Source organism: Osmerus mordax, chromosome 26, assembly GCF_038355195.1.
Source record: "Osmerus mordax isolate fOsmMor3 chromosome 26, fOsmMor3.pri, whole genome shotgun sequence".
Classification (NCBI taxonomy): domain Eukaryota; kingdom Metazoa; phylum Chordata; class Actinopteri; order Osmeriformes; family Osmeridae; genus Osmerus; species Osmerus mordax.
This window is the reverse complement of record NC_090075.1, coordinates 1,935,806-1,954,448: the sequence shown is the minus strand read 5'-3', so window position 1 is coordinate 1,954,448 and position 18,643 is coordinate 1,935,806. Positions and strand designations below refer to the sequence as shown.

The 18,643-nt window shown below is 45.1% G+C and overlaps 2 protein-coding genes across 3 annotated transcripts; one reads left to right on the top strand and one right to left on the bottom strand.

Moving 5' to 3' along the window:
• Positions 1-588: 588 nt before the first annotated feature.
• Positions 589-5,439, bottom strand: cope (COPI coat complex subunit epsilon). 2 transcript variants are annotated; one of them, XM_067229700.1, is made up of 11 exons: positions 5,311-5,439; positions 5,062-5,124; positions 4,694-4,794; positions 4,297-4,449; positions 3,809-3,862; positions 3,619-3,700; positions 2,917-3,072; positions 2,348-2,416; positions 1,237-1,311; positions 910-990; positions 589-724 (listed from the first exon to the last, which is right to left on the bottom strand). In XM_067229700.1, exons 1-10 carry the CDS (start codon positions 5,410-5,412, stop codon positions 937-939), a joined length of 909 nt encoding a protein of 302 aa, XP_067085801.1. In that variant the 5' UTR covers positions 5,413-5,439; the 3' UTR covers positions 589-724; positions 910-936. The 2 variants fall into 2 exon arrangements, with proteins under 2 accessions (XP_067085801.1, XP_067085800.1); XM_067229699.1 differs by having other exon boundaries at positions 589-990.
• A 1,080-nt stretch (positions 5,440-6,519) lies between these two features.
• tnfaip8l1 (tumor necrosis factor, alpha-induced protein 8-like 1) lies at positions 6,520-17,289 on the top strand. Its single transcript, XM_067230143.1, has 3 exons — positions 6,520-6,755; positions 12,823-13,102; positions 14,088-17,289. The coding sequence occupies exons 2-3, from the start codon at positions 12,831-12,833 to the stop codon at positions 14,374-14,376; spliced, it is 561 nt and encodes a 186-aa protein (XP_067086244.1). The 5' UTR covers positions 6,520-6,755; positions 12,823-12,830; the 3' UTR covers positions 14,377-17,289.
• The last annotated feature ends 1,354 nt before the right edge of the window (positions 17,290-18,643 follow it).

Here is an 18,643-nt window from a genome sequence, read left to right as displayed (position 1 = left end):
TGTTTCGCGCACCGTCTCAGAATGCCTTGTCTAATTTCAACTTTGCGCCTAACGAAGAAAAGTAAGCGGCGGCGTGACGTAATTATGGCCCGCTATCTTCAACAGCGAAGCAAGGATTAAAACATGCGTGAGTTCATTTAAAGTGGCAGTAAATTATGTTTCATCCGATCGGACAAAGGGGTGGTCCGATATTTCTGGAGGAAAGGGGTGTGATCAGAGAGACACGGCCTGCTTGCCTGGGTACATTTCCATGTGCTTCACAGAAATGGAGGCAGACTGGCAACGACAATGTTAGCAATCTTGCAAAACGTGGAATACCTTGAAAATGTACAAATTCATAACTTCCTCTGTGTTGACGCTTTCACAAACCCCTAAGTGATGTTCCTCAAATAATAAAAACCTGACAAGTTACAAATAAATCCCACAACGTTTCCTCTTGCACTATGTCAAACAGACTTAGGCTGTACTTGAGAACACATATTGTTTAAATGAATGTCATCAAGTAATGCAGGTTCTGAGTTTCTAAAGCAACATTATAGATAACCTAGTTGACATTATTGCCTACATCATATAAAGCCACATTGTGTACCAGATGAAATAAAACCTTTATTACCCACACAAAAGGAATGCTTTGGGGTCGGTATTTGCAATGAAAGAAATGCAAATGTTCCAAACATCAAAGGGGACTCTCAAAATAGATACCTTTTCATGTTGTTGCTCTGGTCTGGTAAAAAAAAAAAAAAAGAAAAGAATTTTACATCAGTTTAATAGTAACTGAGGCAGATGGTTTGACCAGATTGATCAAATGAAGCCAGTTGTATTCTATACATGTATTCCATTCATTTAAATTCCATTATTCACGATACAATAATCAAAGTGACAGAGAAAATGTCTGTCTGTGTTGCGTACAGGTATCTAAACATATTATAGCAAATCTCATGCTGTTGCCGTAGGTGCATATTGCATGGCCAGTCTGTCGAAGTCATTCTCCTGGGGAATGAGAGAAGGTGAAACCGTTAAGATGATATGTTTACCTGCTCCACACTCAAACAAACTAACTTGGCAATACAACTGGATTACGTATTTTGTTTGTTTACGCACTACGTGTTGTCACATAGTTACAGGTTACCACAATTGATTGGATCCGATCCACGGATAAAGTGCCACCAATCGGAGAAGTGGATTAACTTTAGGTCACTGAATGCTGGAAGCAAGATCAAAAGGGGCAGAGCTCACCTTGGTGAAGTATTCTTTGAGGAAGGGGTGGGACCTATGGGCATCTTTCAGCTGAGACAGATACCGATTGGTTACCTTCAAGCAGACAAACAGAGAGGTGGGATTTAGGGAAACTTTGTGTATGTGTCACAGCATGCACAAACAATGTCATAGCAACACGATAGAGGACTGAACATACTGCCCCAAAATGTGTAAAGTTCACCACAACACTGACAATATAATTCACGTGTTGGATGGATAACTTAATCCCAAAACATTTTTATTTATTTTTATTTTTTTAGGGTTAGGGTTTCCCAGAAACATGGATCATCAAATACTATATTATTAAAGATAATTGCTAACACATCAAATACAGGACCAATTTTTTTTATACAGGACTCCACTATAATAGGACAATAGGAGGAAATGAAAGGAAACTGTGTTACTTGAGTTCAATGACATTGGAAAGCTCTATGATTTACATTTAGTCATTTAGCAGACGCTCTTATCCAGAGCGACTTACAGTAAGTACAGGGACATGATAGTGACGTTTCACATTAGCTACCACGACAAGGGCAACCGTCTCATTAAACACATCGGTTATGTGCGCCCCAAGTAAGATAGAAACCACATTTAGTCGGAACAAAAAGATGTGCCGGTTAAAATGGAAACGTTCCGTCAAAATGAATTAATTCCATAATAATATATCGGTTATAGGTTCGGGTCCGGATAGGGAACCGCCTGGGTCCGGACCCGGACCGCGGTCCGCCAATTAGTGACCCCTGGTCTAAAACAAAGTTCTTGGTCATTGTCGATAATATCTTCGAACCCATTTTTAAGAAATCCATTTGAAGATGATTATGAGAACTCTATTGATTATTTACTCTATATCTGGATCGGGAGTTGTTAAGTCAGGCTTTATCTTATGAACTTTGTATTCTTCTGCAGTTTTGCTAAGTGGCTAGGTTTGCTGATACCCGAGTCCAAGACATTCACGTCAGCAGAAAGAATAAAATGGCTCCTGATATGGTCTGACGGTGTCTGCCAAGGGAGCCACAGTTGTAGGGGCCCCAGGGGAAAGAGCCTGAGCCAGAGGAGCTCCTTTTAAACGGTTGTGGGTCCAGCCACTCACCTCTGGGGCCTTTCCCAAGTGCTGTGTCAGCACGATCAGGTTGATTAAGGTCTCAGGGTGCCCGCTGTCCTGGAGACCCGAAAGACACACACACACAAAGCAAACAAAAAAAGGATGGGTTAGCACCTCTGTTAACAAAGTTGTCCATGTTTACACAAGCCTGTTGTGTTCGGAACACCTGTTCAGAGGGTGAAACATAAGACTTCAGTGTTCTCTTTTTTTTTTTCTTCTTTTTTTTTTTTTACCAATGATCAGTGTACTGTGACATCCAGTAAGATCAAACAGGACAACACGTTTCTTTTTTTGACTACTAAAGCGAGTCGCCGGGGTAAAAGGACTTCAGTGTATTTGGCTCCATCTACTGTTCGATTCCAAGAGCACAACTAAAGCAAGATGGTGTATCTGAGGTACTGTATCTGCATTCTAGCATGCTAACCTTGTACCACAACTGTGTATGTGAGGCAGCTACTTGCTAGCATGCTAACCTTGTCCAGGACCAATAGGTTAGCATACTCCAACTAGTGTACCACCACTGTGTATGTGAGGCAGCTACTTGCTAGCATGCTAACCTTGTCCAGGGCCTCCTGCAGCACGCCCTCTGCCTCCTCCCACTTGTTCTGGGCCATGTAGCAGGCGGCCTGGCCGTTGAGCAGCAGCAGCGTGGCCGAGTACTTCTCTGACATCTCCTGGAAAATGTAGTAGGCATCCTGCAGCTTGTCTCCCCCCTGGGCCGGGAGAGAGAGGGAGGGGGGGGGGGGGAGGGGGAGAGAGAGAGAGGGGGAGGGGGGGGGGGGGAGGGGGAGAGAGAGAGGGGGGGAGAGGGGGAGGGGGAGAGAGAGAGGGGGGGAGAGGGGGAGGGGGGGGGGGGAGGGGGAGAGAGAGAGGGGGGGAGAGGGGGAGGGGGGGGGGGGGAGAGAGGGGGAGAGGGGGAGGGGGAGAGAGAGAGGGGGGGGAGAGAGAGAGGGAGGGAGGGGGAGAGGGGGAGAGAGAGAGGGGGGGCGGGAGAGAGAGAGGGAGGGAGGGGGAGGGGGAGAGGGGGGGGGGAGAGGGGGAGGGGGGGGAGGGGGAGAGAGGGAGGGAGGGGGAGAGAGAGAGAAAGAAGGGGGTGAACACCAGGAGACAAATGGGGGAACAAGAGAGAAGAATTTGGCAAACATGAAAATTGATCCATTGGACCCGTTTCAAAACAACTACTGAATCCTAACCAGCACGAGTTCAATGTTTCCAGGTTGTTTGTCATCCAGGCTTACCCTCCTAACCCTAACCCTTACCACAGCGATGTTCACCCAGGCAGTGGCCAGCTGGGTCAAAGTGGCGTCTTCATCCTGTTCTTGCATCTTCTTCAGCTCCTTCCTAACATCAACAAACCACAACAACATCAACAAACCACAACAACAGGTAGTACAGGTTCTTTTTTGATACAGACGATGATATTCACATGTTGTTGAAGGAAGCCGGTACCTTGCCAAGTCAACTCGGTCCAGACTGAGCAGAATCTGAATGGTCATCGCCATGCTGCGAACAGACATTTACATTTAGTCATTTAGCAGACGCTCTTATCCAGAGCGACTTACAGTAAGTACAGGGACATTCCCCCCGAGGCAAGTAGGGTGAAGTGCCTTGCCCAAGGACACAACGTCATTTTTCACTGCCGGGAATCGAACTGGCAACCTTCAGATTACTAGCCAGATTCCCTAACTCCCTAACCGCTCAGCCACCTGACTCCCACGACAAGTTGTTTACCGACTTATATAGCTGGATTCGTGTTTCTGTATTACCTCAGTCTATTACAACTGGCAGCATTATCCAACTTTTGAGCTGAATTATGATATATATGTATAATATATGATATAGTATAGTATCATTCATTATAAGATGCAAACAGAAGAGAAAATAATTAGATGGAAGAAAAGGCACTAGGTGACGACAAGGTTTGTGGTTGTCCTCACCACTCCAGACTCTCTCCCTGGTGAAGGGTCCTGAGAGCAGCGTCTGAGTTTATTTCGTGGTAGTAGATGGACGCAGCCATCAGGAGGAAGGTGGTGTTGGCTGCGTCGACGCTCTTTGCCATCTTCTTATCCAGGTCTGCTACGATGGCGTCCCTGGAAGGCCAGTGGCGATAGATACATGAGACACAGGGCTGTCGGTCTCAACTCACAAGACGGAGTTGTGCAAAGCCTTCTGGGAAGTTTCTAAGTAGTGGCTGTACCTCTGTTTTTCGACCAAATTCTAGGCAATTTAGGATTAAAGACAGACAATAGTAGTAGAATAGTAATAGAGCAAAGAGTGCTTGTTTTAGACACAATTTTAATTATCACAATTAAGGTTGCAGGAGTGATATCTGACCTTTTGCTTTCGTTGGCACGGTAATCTGCAAACATCTTGACAGCCTGAAGTTCAGCTGCAGAGCTAGACTTGATGTCATCCAGAACTACTCCATACTTCCTCTGAAAACAGACATACTAGTCAGACCGTTTGACAAAGTATTTCACAGACCCAGCATGATGCAGTAATCAGATGGCATTGATGATAACGATGGTTGAAATATTGGTACTGTATCTTTGTAATCCTGAGGAAATCTTCTGTGGCTTACAAAGCAGGTATGTGTCATGTATGTTGAAGATATCAAAAACACTAGACATATATTCACCAAAACATGCATAAGGATCATGAATATAATCCGTTTATCAAAGACATCGGTGTCTACTTCGTACTTGGGCTATGTAGGCTCTGTACAGGAACATGTCTCTCTCGACCTCCTTTTCTGGTGAAGATGGCTGTAGAGAGAAAAATAACCGTACAATCTCGATAAAACATTCAGTGTATTATTATACTCGAACTGACTGGATAGCGTTAGCTTGATGACGTTGGCAAGCCAGTTAACCGGTTTGGAGTGTATTGTAGTGAATGATTTGAAATACTGCCAACAACGACAAAAGCCTTCGACTGAAATTTTAGTTTACCTTTACTTTCTGTGCCTCGTTGATGCATTGTTGATAACTTCCAATGTAATAGGCATTTTTCACATCGAAAAGCTCATCGACTTCTCCCTGTTGTGCCGCCATGTTGATTTGGGTGACTTCCTGGACACGTAGCAGCAGTGACGTCTCCGACTAAGACGTTTTTACGTGGGTTTATGGGACATGTAGTAGTCTATGTAGTTCGTTTCATAAAACGGTCGTTTGTGATTAGACAATTATGATCGATTTTAATGAATTAACTAGCGTTACAGGACATTGAGTGAGTCTATGATAACATTTAAGTTGCACTACAAAGATCTTGACAAGGAAAAGTGGAACAAGAACTCACAGCGCCCAATTTGCAAAATTACACCAAAATACGCAAGAGGGCACACTAGCACAATATTATTTTACAACCTGTTACAGCACTACGGATAATAGAAACATAACGGTGAGATTTAAATAGCCTTGTTGCTGCCATTTATTTATTTATACATGACTATACTGTGGTCTGTTCATTGCGTACTTTTTGCATTGGTTGGTATACAGTAGTCCTAGTCTATTCTAACCATACAAGAGAATATGTTGATTGTACAAGACACACGTAATGAATCACAATTACCCTTAAACTTTATCTCCGGAATTCCGCTTCTATTCATTCACAGACCAGAAAGCACAAAACATCCTGTGTAAAAACCTATTTAGACATGTCTGGTTTTACAATCTGTGTGTGTTTGTGTGTGTTGCCCATAGAGGTTTGTAAGGGGTCATATTGTTTAAATTTCGGATGAAGCTTCTCAACCCAAAACATGTAAATATGTTTGTTTTATTGAGGCAAGTTATACCTGGTTTTCTATTGATAACTATTGTGTGGCATGGGTCTCCATTTTGCTTATGGCATTAGACAAATTCCCATAGTTCCTGCTCATTGTTCTCTTGTACCGTTTCCTTTGGGAAATTCTCAGCCTTGGATTTGGAATTTAGTTGGGGATAATTACTGGAAACCGTAAGGGGGCAGGGAATGTTGAGTCAAACGGCACATTCTCCGTGCATGATTGGTTCGGTTTGCCCACAGCAGGCTCTTCCATTGGTCAAACAAAACATCAATCTGGAGCATTCGAAGTCTTACAACTTCGAAACTTTTTTTGCGTTGCGAAAGGGTCAAATTACAAACTCCTGGCTGTAACCGATCTCAACAGACAGAGAGAAGAAAACACTTTTCAATTATTTACAAACTTGTACCTGAGACAAAGAACAGTTGCATGGTGGACAGTTGGAAAAGTGTTTCTCGGGTGAAGACGAATATCTGGGAGAAAATGTTGTGAGCGTAACTATGCCACGGAATGCCATAATGAAGACGAGATTTTACCAGGAGTGAATTGACAATTGTATCAAGACTGCCTCGGTGAACCACTCACGCCTTGCATCCGGTTTGAATTGAACGAAAGGTAAATTCAGTTCTTGGCACTTGATGGTAAAGATGTGGACAAAGGCTTTACTAACACAATGTCAACTAGAGTAGCCTACATTGAGAACTTGGGGAACTCATCGAGGTTAGTTAACATGAGTGGTTGCAGTCCAAAGTGGTGTGCCATTTAAGAAGAAAATGTATATGCAGTTATAGATCTACAAAATTAAATAATAAGTTGTATCGTGAAAAGGCACGTCATCCCATTAAGTTTGGGATCTCATGTTCCTTGTTTTGGCTGCTGTGAACTGGCTACTTGATTGACAGCTGTCAGGAGACATGACTGATGCAAATCCCGGGCATGTTGAAGTTAATCCCCGACGTTCACAATGGATTAATACAACCTATCTGAAATAGCCTACATTTCAAACTTTTTCCTGGTAAGAAGTTGGACAGGCGTATTCATTCACACAAAAAAGATCAAAATGCTAACCACAGGTTGTTTACATAGTCCTTAAGTAACCCCTGAACAAGCCGTGTTGTATGGTGAACAGAACCTTCTTTGTGTAGCTTTCTATAGGTAGGCCTGTGAAACCATGTAGTCAGCTCATTATCTCCTGGAACATTTATCACATTAATCAAAGCCATGTTGTCACGTAAATCATGGCTCTAAACAAGAGCTGCACCTTTTAGCGCTACCCGGCTGTATCTGGGATGAAGTGATTTATCGCTGCTTTTGCCAGTGTTTGTCTCGCCACGCTGCCACCCTCGCCGGACTAGCTGTGGAACACTACCAAGTCGGTCAGTCACAGCTGTGGTTGCGGTCGGCCAGCTCATGCGGCCATAAATGTTGGTTTGACCGCTCTAGAGCCAGACTGTAGTTACACTCTTTACGCTCAGTCAAGGATGCTAAGTGCGATAGTCATGGTTGCCTGCTCGTTTCTCAGAAGCAGCGGTGTAACGTGTCATGCTTGACTGAGTCCATGGTGGCAAACAGACATACAGTAACTCATTTACGAGAGGCTCTTCAAGGTGTTTTATCAGATTTACTGGATGGCAAAGTTCAGATGGCCAGTGCGGGGAGCCAGTCTCTGTGGTTGTCTAGGAGATGTACAACGGTCTTGAGAAATGCTATTCTGCAAAGGAGGAGTTGGAGGATAGTTTTGTATACAAGTAGTCGGGTCCAAAAGTCTGAGACTACATTAAATGTGCAAAATGAAAATCACAGCATGCCTGGCTCTCACAAGGACATGGGTCATGAGGTTTGACACAAATGTGTGGTCTTCATGCATGCTGTCATTTGAACAAAAGAGGGATTCTGTGTAAAAGACTTCAATATTGAGTGTACTGATAGAAACGCAAAAACTGTCATTCTATCTGTCTTTTTGAGAGTCACTTTGAGAGTGACTGTGTGTCTGTCTCTGGGTGTGTGAATCAAACACTGATAAATACGTGCATGAAAACCCATGAACAGAACAAAACAAAAACATACAATACAATCAAACATACAGATCAAGGAACACTATCAGTAAAAGCTATTCTATGTTTTAGTCAGACTGGGATCACCACCAGTAGCTCACTGTTCTCCTTAGCCCACTTCCTGTTCTGATTCACCTGACCGTTACATCACATCCTTTTGTAGACTCATCCTCTCAGTAGGGCCTGACCACATGCTCACAGCTGCAGGGAGGGGTCAGTGAGTCTGTGAAGCAGTCAGGAGCTTCATCATGCCACTAGCTTCACACCTCATCCAGTCCCCAGGTTGTACTCTTAAGTGTTGGGTCGGTGATTGGATCAGCGGAAGTCCACTTTTTCCTGGTCGGCGAGACGGGAGCATCGTGGATCATTTAAATTGAGATGGAATGGTCTTTAGTTAGACAAAGGGGTGTAGTCCAACACAAACCTTTGAGTGTGTGTGTGTGTTTTAACCCCAAACGTGTTTGTTTGACCTGTTGCATCAGGGCAGACCCACCTCACTATGCTCTATTTTTTGCCAAATTGCTGATATGAATTATTAATCTGCAATCCATTTTATGCTGGAACGTTAATTATTAATGTAACAGCAGGCTTCAGCAGATCTGAGAAGACTGTAAAAAAGGCGTGTGTGTGTGTGTGTGGGGACTGACTGTCACCCCCCCCCTCCCCCAGGGCACACTGCACCCCTGATAGACAGTGTGGGAAGATGAGAGAGTGTGTCACAAAACACGCACACACCACTCATCCAGTGCACACACACACACACACATACGTGCACACACTTACAAATACAGAGCTGAGCCCTTCTATACTATTACATAATAGCTTTGACTGAAGTGGAGAGGAGTGGACAAGGGAAGGAAGAGGAGAGGAGAGAGGGTGGGGAGGGGGAGAGAGAGAGGGTGGGGAGGGGAGGGGGAGAGAGAGGGGGGGGGGATTCGCACAGAAAAACTTGATGAAAGATGAAATTTGGGCTGCTGAGCAACGCTCGTTAGCTGTTTGATCCTGCAGAGCTGGTGCAGTCGGTGAGCATCAGCTCATTCTCGACACAAAGCACGGATGCACTTTACGTAACCATGGAGATTGTCTATTGTTTCTCCTTGAGATCTCTGGATGTCTTGACTTCCTGTCTGCGCCTGCCTTGGCTGTACTGTGATGAGGATAACTCCATTTCGGCTTCTGAATGAATAATTATTTTTGTTCGGAAAGGAAAAATGTCATATGCCTGAGCCAGAAAACGCATAATGAAACCATATCGAGACGCAACACTCTTATTCAACCAGTAACACCTGTTATGGAGGTGGCTGCTTTTCAACCCACTGCCCTACAGATTCTCTTCCCATTGCAGCCGAGTGGTCTGTCTGGTTCAGAGATGGAACCGGTGAGACTGAGAGTGGGCAAGGGTTCAATTCTTACTCATTTAAAAATGACATTTTCCCTTTAATTCATCATGACCGAAACGCCAGTAATTTCGCTTTGCATGTTTACGAAAGACCAACTGACATTTGCCGCTTAACTTGCTTATTCCCTCTTCAATCCACTATGCACGCATCACTTCCGCATATAGCATAACCCAGGTCAACAACTTCCTGTAGGGAGCAGTTACGTTAGTTTTCAAATCCAAAATGCCGTTTTGTATAGGAGTTCTTTACAATGTTTGCTTACTGTGGCACTGATGGAACTTTGTCTTCTTTGATGGCTTAAATAATTAGCCGTGAAAGCGAGCAGTTTGGTTCCAGTGGTGTTAAACATGTGTGATAAGCGCGAATTAAGTGAACCAATGTTGGGTGGCCGCTAAAATATTTGACCTCTGCAAGTGGGCCGCGAAGTGGGAAAGGTCGGGAATGGCTGCACTCGTTTGTTCAGGCTGAACGCGAGCTTGTTGATGTCCTAGCCTGTGTTTAACGTTACTCCAGCCAATTACTCTGAGCTCTTGGCAGCAGCGACAGCAACTTCCTGGGTGTGTAGTTGCTTTCTTACAAGCTAGGTTGAATATCAAACCTTGGACACAGGCCAGCCCAGCCCCTCAGATAGCCACTACTGACAGGGTGTGTATCTGTTAGGTGGTGGTAGTGATGGTGATATGTGTTTGGCGTCAGCACACAATAGCATTGTTTCTGTCACATCGCCTATTAAAGCTGTGCCAATGTAAACAAGTGGAGCCGGCCCTGGCCAATCATTGGGCTTGCTGAACCACTGGCTTTAAATCTGACCCTAACAACACGATTCACTTAGTTACTTGACAGGAATCCTGGGTGGAAAAGCTTGTCATCGTTCGAGGCAACTTTACCAGGAACACACCCCTGTCCCTCACTCTGCCAGGGGGAAAGACTGAGGGAGGAAGAAAGGAGGGAGGGAGAGTGAAGGGGGAACAAACGAGGGTGTCTCTCCATCTGTGATTTTGTTGTGTCATTCTTTGGCTTTGACTGAAACTACAGAGAACCTCCTGGGTATCCATCCCATCTGCTTTGGAAGTGTTTGGATTCACCACTATGAGAGGGAAACACAAACTTCTCGCTGTCTCAGTCTCTCTCTGTCTCTCTCTCTCTCCCTCTGTCTCTCTTTCCCTCTCTCTCTCTCTCTCTCCCCCTTGCTGTCTCTCTCTGTATCCCGAGGTGTTATTTTCCCGGATGACAGCCTAGATCTGACAGGAGAGAAATTTAATGAGCCTTCTGAAAGCCACTCAGAGGTTGTCTTTTACTGTAATGCACTTATGACGTTGTCTCTCTCTCTGTCTGTCTCTGTCTGTCTCTCTCTCTGTCTCTCTCTCATGGCAGGTAGTCAGACAGGAGAAGAGGAGACTGTGTCGTTCCTATCCTGCTGGTCTCCTCGAAAAATAGTTTTCAAACCTTTAGAAGCGTTTAATTTTTTTCAACAAAAAGACTCTACCACAACATTTTTGTGGTAGAGTCATCAATTACTCATCAATGATGCAAACCTATTTTTTTTTTTTTATCGCAAATATTTCGTCAGCCTTTCAAACCTCTCACTCTCTGTCTCTCTCTCTGTCTCTCTCCCTCTGATGAAGCAGATTGGTATTCTTGGAGAGACAGAGAGGCCGGAGAGAAATGAAAAGGGCGACAGTCACACGTAGAGACGAGGCGTTGGGAATGTGCGAGGAGGAGGACGGCTCATGTATAGTCTCAGCGGGCGGCCATATTGAGTCAGTCACATTAATGACCCCCTCTCAGCCTCTCCTTCTCTGTACGCAGGCCCCAAACCAGCCCCCGTCACTCACGCACTGCGCGAATAACACTCACACTGCTTTCCTGTGGGAAGGAAATTATGTCTTGAAAGCTATATTTATAAATTGGATGCGACGCACCGGTTGCAAATGGCAATTAACGTTCTACTAACGCTAGTCTGGATTAGATAACTGTCTGACTTTTAACATCCACAGACTGAGACTGAGAGTTAGGCAGAGAACCGGAGATGCATTTAGTCTGGAGGAATATGTAATACTCCACCTGTTGTTGTTGTTGTTTTGTGGTTGTGTGTGTGTGTGTGTGTGTGTGTGCAGTGGTGGCAGCTGGCTCATCTAGCAGAGGAGATAGAGAGGATGTTGGAGAACATGGCCCTGTGACCCACTGTTTATAAGCTGCCGCTATGGGTTGAGTCACTAGGCTTTGGCAGGCAATACACGCACACACACTCTCACACACACACGCACACACAGACCAGCATGTTGGCTCCTCTCCCTTTAAGTCACATGCACTCCAGCACCTGTCAACTACACACACACACACACACCTTGCCAACTATAGAGACACACACACACTCTGTTCTAAAAGTGGATTAGGCTGAGGAAACTCTACAATATTGCCTGTTTTACATAACTGTGTGTAGTGATTTGCATCTCTCCTAACTGCTTCCCGGCCTGTCTGTCTTTCTAAGTGGTTCTCTGCTGGCACATCCATACACGTATAAAAACTCTTGTTGCTCTCAGACCCCTATTCATCTACGACGTTACAGTGTTTCAGTGCTCCTTCCTCACCCGTCGGTATCTGAAGGTCTAGACTACCATGCTTAGAAGATGTGTGTGTGCTCCCAGATGGCTTCCAGAAGTCCTCGTTCCAGGCAAAACATCTGTTGTTTGTTTTCGTTCCGTCTCCGCCTGTATGACTACTCGCGAATGTTTATATCGTTATATATGTTTTTTAATTGTTATTTCTTTCGCTTTGTTTCTCGCCCTCCCTTGCTCCCTCGCTTTCCTCCTCTTACTTCCCCCACTCTACGCCAATCCTTCCTTTTCCATCCTATCTCATTCTTCCTCCCCCCCTCCCCCACCACCTCTCTCCCTTTGTCCGTCCGTCCCTTCCTTCTTTCCTTCCTTCCTTCCTTCCTTCCTTCCTTCCTTCCTCCCCCACCACCTCCCTCTCTCCCTCCCCCCATCCCTCCCTTCCTCCCCCACCACCTCTCCCCCTCCCTCCCTTCCTTCCTTCCTCCTTCACTTCCTCCGTCCCTCCCCCACCACCTCCCTCTCTCCCTTCCTCCCACCCTCCCCCCCCTGCCCCACCACCTCCCTCCCTCCCTTCCTCCCCCCCCTCCCCCACTACCTCCCCCCATGCCCCACCACCTCCCTCCCCCCTCCCTTTCTCCCCCACCACCTCTCTCCCTCCCTCTGTCTCCAGAGCTCACCATGGACTCCTTCAGTACCAAGAGTCTGGCTCTGCAGGCGCAGAAGAAGCTCATGAGCAAGATGGCGTCCAAGAGCATGGCCAGCCTCTTCATCGACGACATCTCCAGCGAGGTTCTGGACGAGCTGTACCGGGTCACCAAGGAGTACACGCGCAACCGCAAGGAGGCACAGAAGATCATCAAGAACCTGATCAAGATGGTGGTCAAGCTGGGCGTGCTGTACCGCAACAACCAGTTCAACGGAGAGGAGCTGGTGTTGGTGGAGAGCTTCAGGTTGGTCCAGGGTTTGTTGGTGAAGAACGAGGGGAGTGATGGATGGATGGATGGTTGAAAGAAGTATAGAAGCTGGTATAAAAAGTTACTTAGCAAAGGATAAGGGGATACATGGAAAGATTGATGGATGGACAAACGATGGCGAGGCTGATGTGGAGGGAAAACACAAAATTATACAAAGACTAAATACCTTGCTGACTAACTAGTTTACGAACAGATTGTCGCACTAACCAATAGATGAACGAGCTGTAAATAAAGAGTCTAGCAGATCAAACAGTGATGCATCAAGGGAAATCGGATAGGAAAATGTATTCATACATTGTCTCAGGCTAATATAAGCAACCCACACCTAGCACTCATCATGCTAATGTACGTACATGGAACCCTGGTACACATCTACACAGTGCTCTCTTAACCCTCGTGCTGCCTTCGGGTCACATGACCCAAAGGTTCATAACGAACCATCGTTGTGTTTACCCAATTTTACCCAATACAAAAACAAATAAAAATAATTTTCTTTTAACCATTCCAATGCGGGGGGTCTGAGACAGCCCGACAGTTAAAAGAAAATACTTCACTTTGTTTTTGTATGAGGTAAATTTGTCGCAATACAACGGTGGGTCACAATGACTGATGGGTCAGAATGACCCGAAGATAACACAAGGGATAATACAGGGCATTCCATTCCATATATGTTATATGGAATGGGGTCAGATGGCTGAGCGGTTAGGGAATCGGGCTATTAATCAGAAGGTTGCCGGTTTGATTCCCGGCCGGTTTGATTCCCGGTTTGATAAATCCATCCAGGTTGGATGGATTTATCAAACTTGATGGATGTTTGACTGAACCTCCCTATAGGAGGACCAGCAACGACCCTCTGCTACATATGCAGAGGAACAAGAGTCCTAAAACATCTTCACCTGTGAAACAACACCCTCAGTCTTGAATCCGTTCAGTGATTTCCTAACTTTCTTCTCCTCCGTAGGAAGAAGGTCCACACCCTGGCCATGACGGCCGTAAGCTTTCACCAGATCGAGTTCACCTTCGACCGGCGGGTCATGAGCGCCATCTTGAACGACTGCCGCGAGCTGCTTCACCAGGCCATCAACCGCCACCTGACAGCCAAGAGCCACTCCCGGGTCAACCACGTCTTCAACCACTTCGCCGACTGCGACTTCCTGGCGGCGCTGTACGGGCCGTCCGAGGTGTACCGGGCCCACCTCCAGAGGATCTGCGACGGGGTCAACAAGATGCTGGACGAAGGCAACCTCTGACCCACCACCCCCTGTCCCTGACCCTGTGACCTTTCAAATCCCCCGAACCCTATCTCTGACCCCTGTCGTGACCTCGACCTTTGCTGCGTCCGGCCCCAGTTCGCGACACGTGAAACGTCACCATCTTCCTCGGCTCCCGTCCGAACCTGTTTCAGTTGCAACAGGAAGAGAAAGATGTACAAGCACAGTGTTTGAGGACGCTTTTACTGGTTGGGTTTCATGTTGTTGTTTGCCTGTCAGACATTATTGTACACTGAAGGATGCTCCTAGCTAGTCAATCCAAAGCCTCTTTCACGCTTGTCATTATATTGGGATGGAAAGCCTGAGGTTGTAAAATGCATGTTGGTTTAGTTTAAATTCTATGCAGTCAACCAACAGTGACTTAAAACAAGGGCTATGAAGTCTCTTTGCTTTTCAGATCAACTGCTCTAAGTTCCACTCCGGAAAAGATCTAAGATGATTCGAAGACCCACACGGTTTGGAGTTAGAAGGAAAGGAACATGGGTGGTTTTGACAACTTCGACATCCTGACTGGAATCCGGAACTGGATCCAGACAGGAGTTGTGACCAAACCCAAAAAGCACAGTTGAGAATTACTATACCAGGATATTGTGATATAACGACCTATTTTCTTTTTATAATCCAAAGCTTAACAGTTGCACTTTCCAACATCACGCCTCCAGTCTCTATTGTTGACGCCACACACATCCAAGTAATATGACAGAAGCAAGTCTGAAACTCTTATGGTCTAATCTCTGTCAAGAAAGTGTTTGTGTTTTGGGTCGGTGCACTTATAAACCTCGATTGGCTTCATAATCAGTCATTAACAGCCGTAAGCCAGCCTGCCACACCAAAGAGGCGTAAATACACAGGAAGTAGATTGTAGATTGGAGCTGTGTTGACTCAGCTAGTAGGCAAACCTCATCATGGCTAATGCTGACCTCATCTGAGCCAAAGGTAAACAAACCAAAGAAGAAGAAGACTTCTGCTACTGATCCACAAAACGAGGAACAAACAATACTGTACACACCGAGCTGGTTTTAGACGAACATGTTTTTGATCTGTTTACCCTGAATGTGAAATCAGTAAACACACATTGTTGAAGGTAAAAAAAAAAGGAAGGACAGTTTACCATGAAGAATATAGCTGTAACACTCCATAATACTGTAAAACCCCTTTTTATATGTCCATTTGTTACAAAGACTCAAGATGTATGTCTTCACCCCTACATACATTTACATGCACTTATTATATTTTTTTTTTGCATTGAATTGCCTTTTCCTATAATTTTTTTACCCGAAAGATTGAGCTCTGGGCTAAATAAAATGTGCCTCAAGTATCTGTGTGCTGTTCCAGATCTGTAGAGGCAGAGTAGGGGAGGTGTTTGTGGGTCAGGTACTGTAGTCCTGGAACTCATAGCCGGTGGTCTTGAAGCCAGCACAGGGTTTTGCAGATTAGACCAGAGGGAACTGAAAGACCTGATTGGCCACTCCACAAGAGCCCCCCCAGCCCCCCCTCTCACCAACTCCACACCACAGATAGTTAAGCATTTCAGCCCCCAATGAAAGGCGATTGAGATCTCGGCTCGAATGAAGTCCTTTTTTTCAGGAGTGAAGATGGTCTCTCTATCTCTCAGTTTAATGAAGAGTAGAATAGATTGTTCTAGTGAACTCCCACCTCAGCGCATAATGGATGTTCTCTCTCTTGTCTGTGTGTTTGTGTGTGGCTGAGCGTATCTGGGAGATGGAGTGATTGTTCCAGTTAGTATTCTGTCTGCATGCCCTATCTGAGATAGCTGCATGTATAGACTGACTGACAGTCTGAGGCAAAGAGAGCTGTTTTCCTCCTGCATCTACACGACTGTGTCCATCTCTCTCTCTGCTTCCTGACAACGAACAGCTCGCTTCTGCAGCTCTGCCAAAAAAGGAGTGGAGTGTTTGCAATCAGGAAAACTATCTTCCAAAGAAATTATGAGGAAAAAACTAGTCTGCACTTAGCGATGATGATGATGATAATGACGAGGATGATCGTGATGATTGTTGTGACTTCTTACTTCACCTTTCCGTTCTGTGATTATCTAGTTTCAGTATGTATATTTTTTTATGTTTTGATGCTCATTTCAATCTCGGTGGCGTTTGGTGGATAAAAGTAAAAGGTCTGTGGCTTGAATGGTATGAATCCCATACGTTGATTAAGCCTGGACTAAAATTCAATCAGTAGGTATTGTCTAAGAAAAGGGGTTGTTAGGTCTAGACTAGGCCTAAACCATGTCTGGACTAGGCCTAAACCATGTCTGGACTAGGCCTAAACCATGTCTGGACTAGGCCTAAACCATGTCTAGACTAAGCCTAAACCATGTCTGGACTAGGCCTAAACCATGTCTAGACTAAGCCTAAACCATGTCTAGACTAGGCCTAAACCATGTCTGGACTAGGCCTAAACCATGTCTAGACTAAGCCTAAACCATGTCTGGACTAGGCCTAAACCATGTCTAGACTAAGCCTAAACCATGTCTAGACTAGGCCTAAACCATGTCTAGACTAGGCCTAAACCATGTCTAGACTAAGCCTAGTCTGTGACTGTTTTAGATGTTGTGGCTCCCAGACTGTCTCAGGGTACCGTCTCAATCTCAGATCCCTGACCTGGTCCAGACCCACACTGAGGGATCGTAGTGTGAACTGCAACACAATACGTTTATACATTTTATATCACTGCAGCTGAAAATGAATGCAGATGGTTATGTTGTGTGTGTATATATACTCGGTTTGATTGTGAGGTATATTTTTTATTTTTCACTATACTCTTAATGTTCAGCACACATGATGTATTTGTTTCAATGTTTTCTCTGTACTAGATATACATACCCTCTGTCACACTGTATTCAACAAATAAATACAAATACTCCTTTTTTAATTAATGAATAATGTGAGGTCTTTTAATCAAGCTGCGTCTCAGTGTGAAAAATCGAATGTTCCTGATTCTTTTTGTTGCGGGGGGGGGGGGGGGGGTGGTCTGTAATCAACATGACTGAGTAGCTGAAAGCATTAGCTGTCACTAATGACCTGAAGTCAGATTAGGGATTTCTCTAAGAAAGGACGTGTTGTACAAGAATTTCAACCCCATGCAGGGTGGCAGCTGCCTGTAGGAGTGGGTAATCTGTTAGTCTGACCTGAATTCAGACAGGGAACTCAACCTCCACCCCCCCCACAACCCTCCACCCCCACCCCCCCCCACCACACAACCAGAAACATAACTTCCTATCCAAATGACACACTTCTGTTTAGTTCCTCCCCCTGTTTTAATCTTGTAGAGTCCATTCAGGGGATGGGGCCTGTTTGTGTATGAAAGGGCAGGACATGGAACATTCCACAAATCCTGCTTCCTCTCCACTTCTCCCCTGATGTCTTAAAGATACCGTGCATAGCAAACTGTTTCCTATCAGCATGCAGAGGACCGCTAAATATATTCTAAATGTCAGTATATATAAAAAAAGCTTTTAGGTTTTGATCAGTTATACACTTCAATCAAAGATGAGATATTCCACCCAGGCATCCCTTCAGAAGCATTGAGTGAAAAGGGTTTTTAAACCTGACTTGGTTTTTTAAAATGACTTGACAGGGTTGCGTTCCTAAGTGACCAGCCATAATCAAATGGCGATAATCACTACGGACAGAAAAAAAAACGTGTTGAGATGAGTTAAGAGCAGGCCTGCCACACCACTGCCATCTATACATGCCTCCCACAATGCCTTTGCTTATTCCTCCGACCGCCATGCTCAGAAATTCTCCCTCTGAAAACGAAACTGCCATTCACGTCTCGACGATCAAAGTGGATATTCATGTGAATGCTAACCCATTTTGGATGCAGAGCATGCATCCATCGGGGCATAATTATCATTTTTACATAATGTAACGAGGACAAAGGATCTGTCTTGCATTTATAAAAGGGAAGCTGAGTCGAGCACTTCTGTTAAGCCTCTCATTAGGCTGTCTATCCCCGATCGGTCACAACATGTATCTCATGTCCATATCTCTCTTTCTATCTATCTATCTCTCTTCCTCCCTCTCTCTCTCTCTTTTTCCCCAGACAGTTGTCATTGAGAACTTGTTCCATCTGATCCAGACTGTCTTGTAATCTGCCCGTGACTTGTCTCCTTTTGGCATGAAGTGCAGCTAGGGGCCTCAAAGGTGTGCTCTGCTATTTGAGTTTGCTGGATTTGCAACAGTCTCAATTACGACATAACCATATTCTATTCTAACTTTTATGT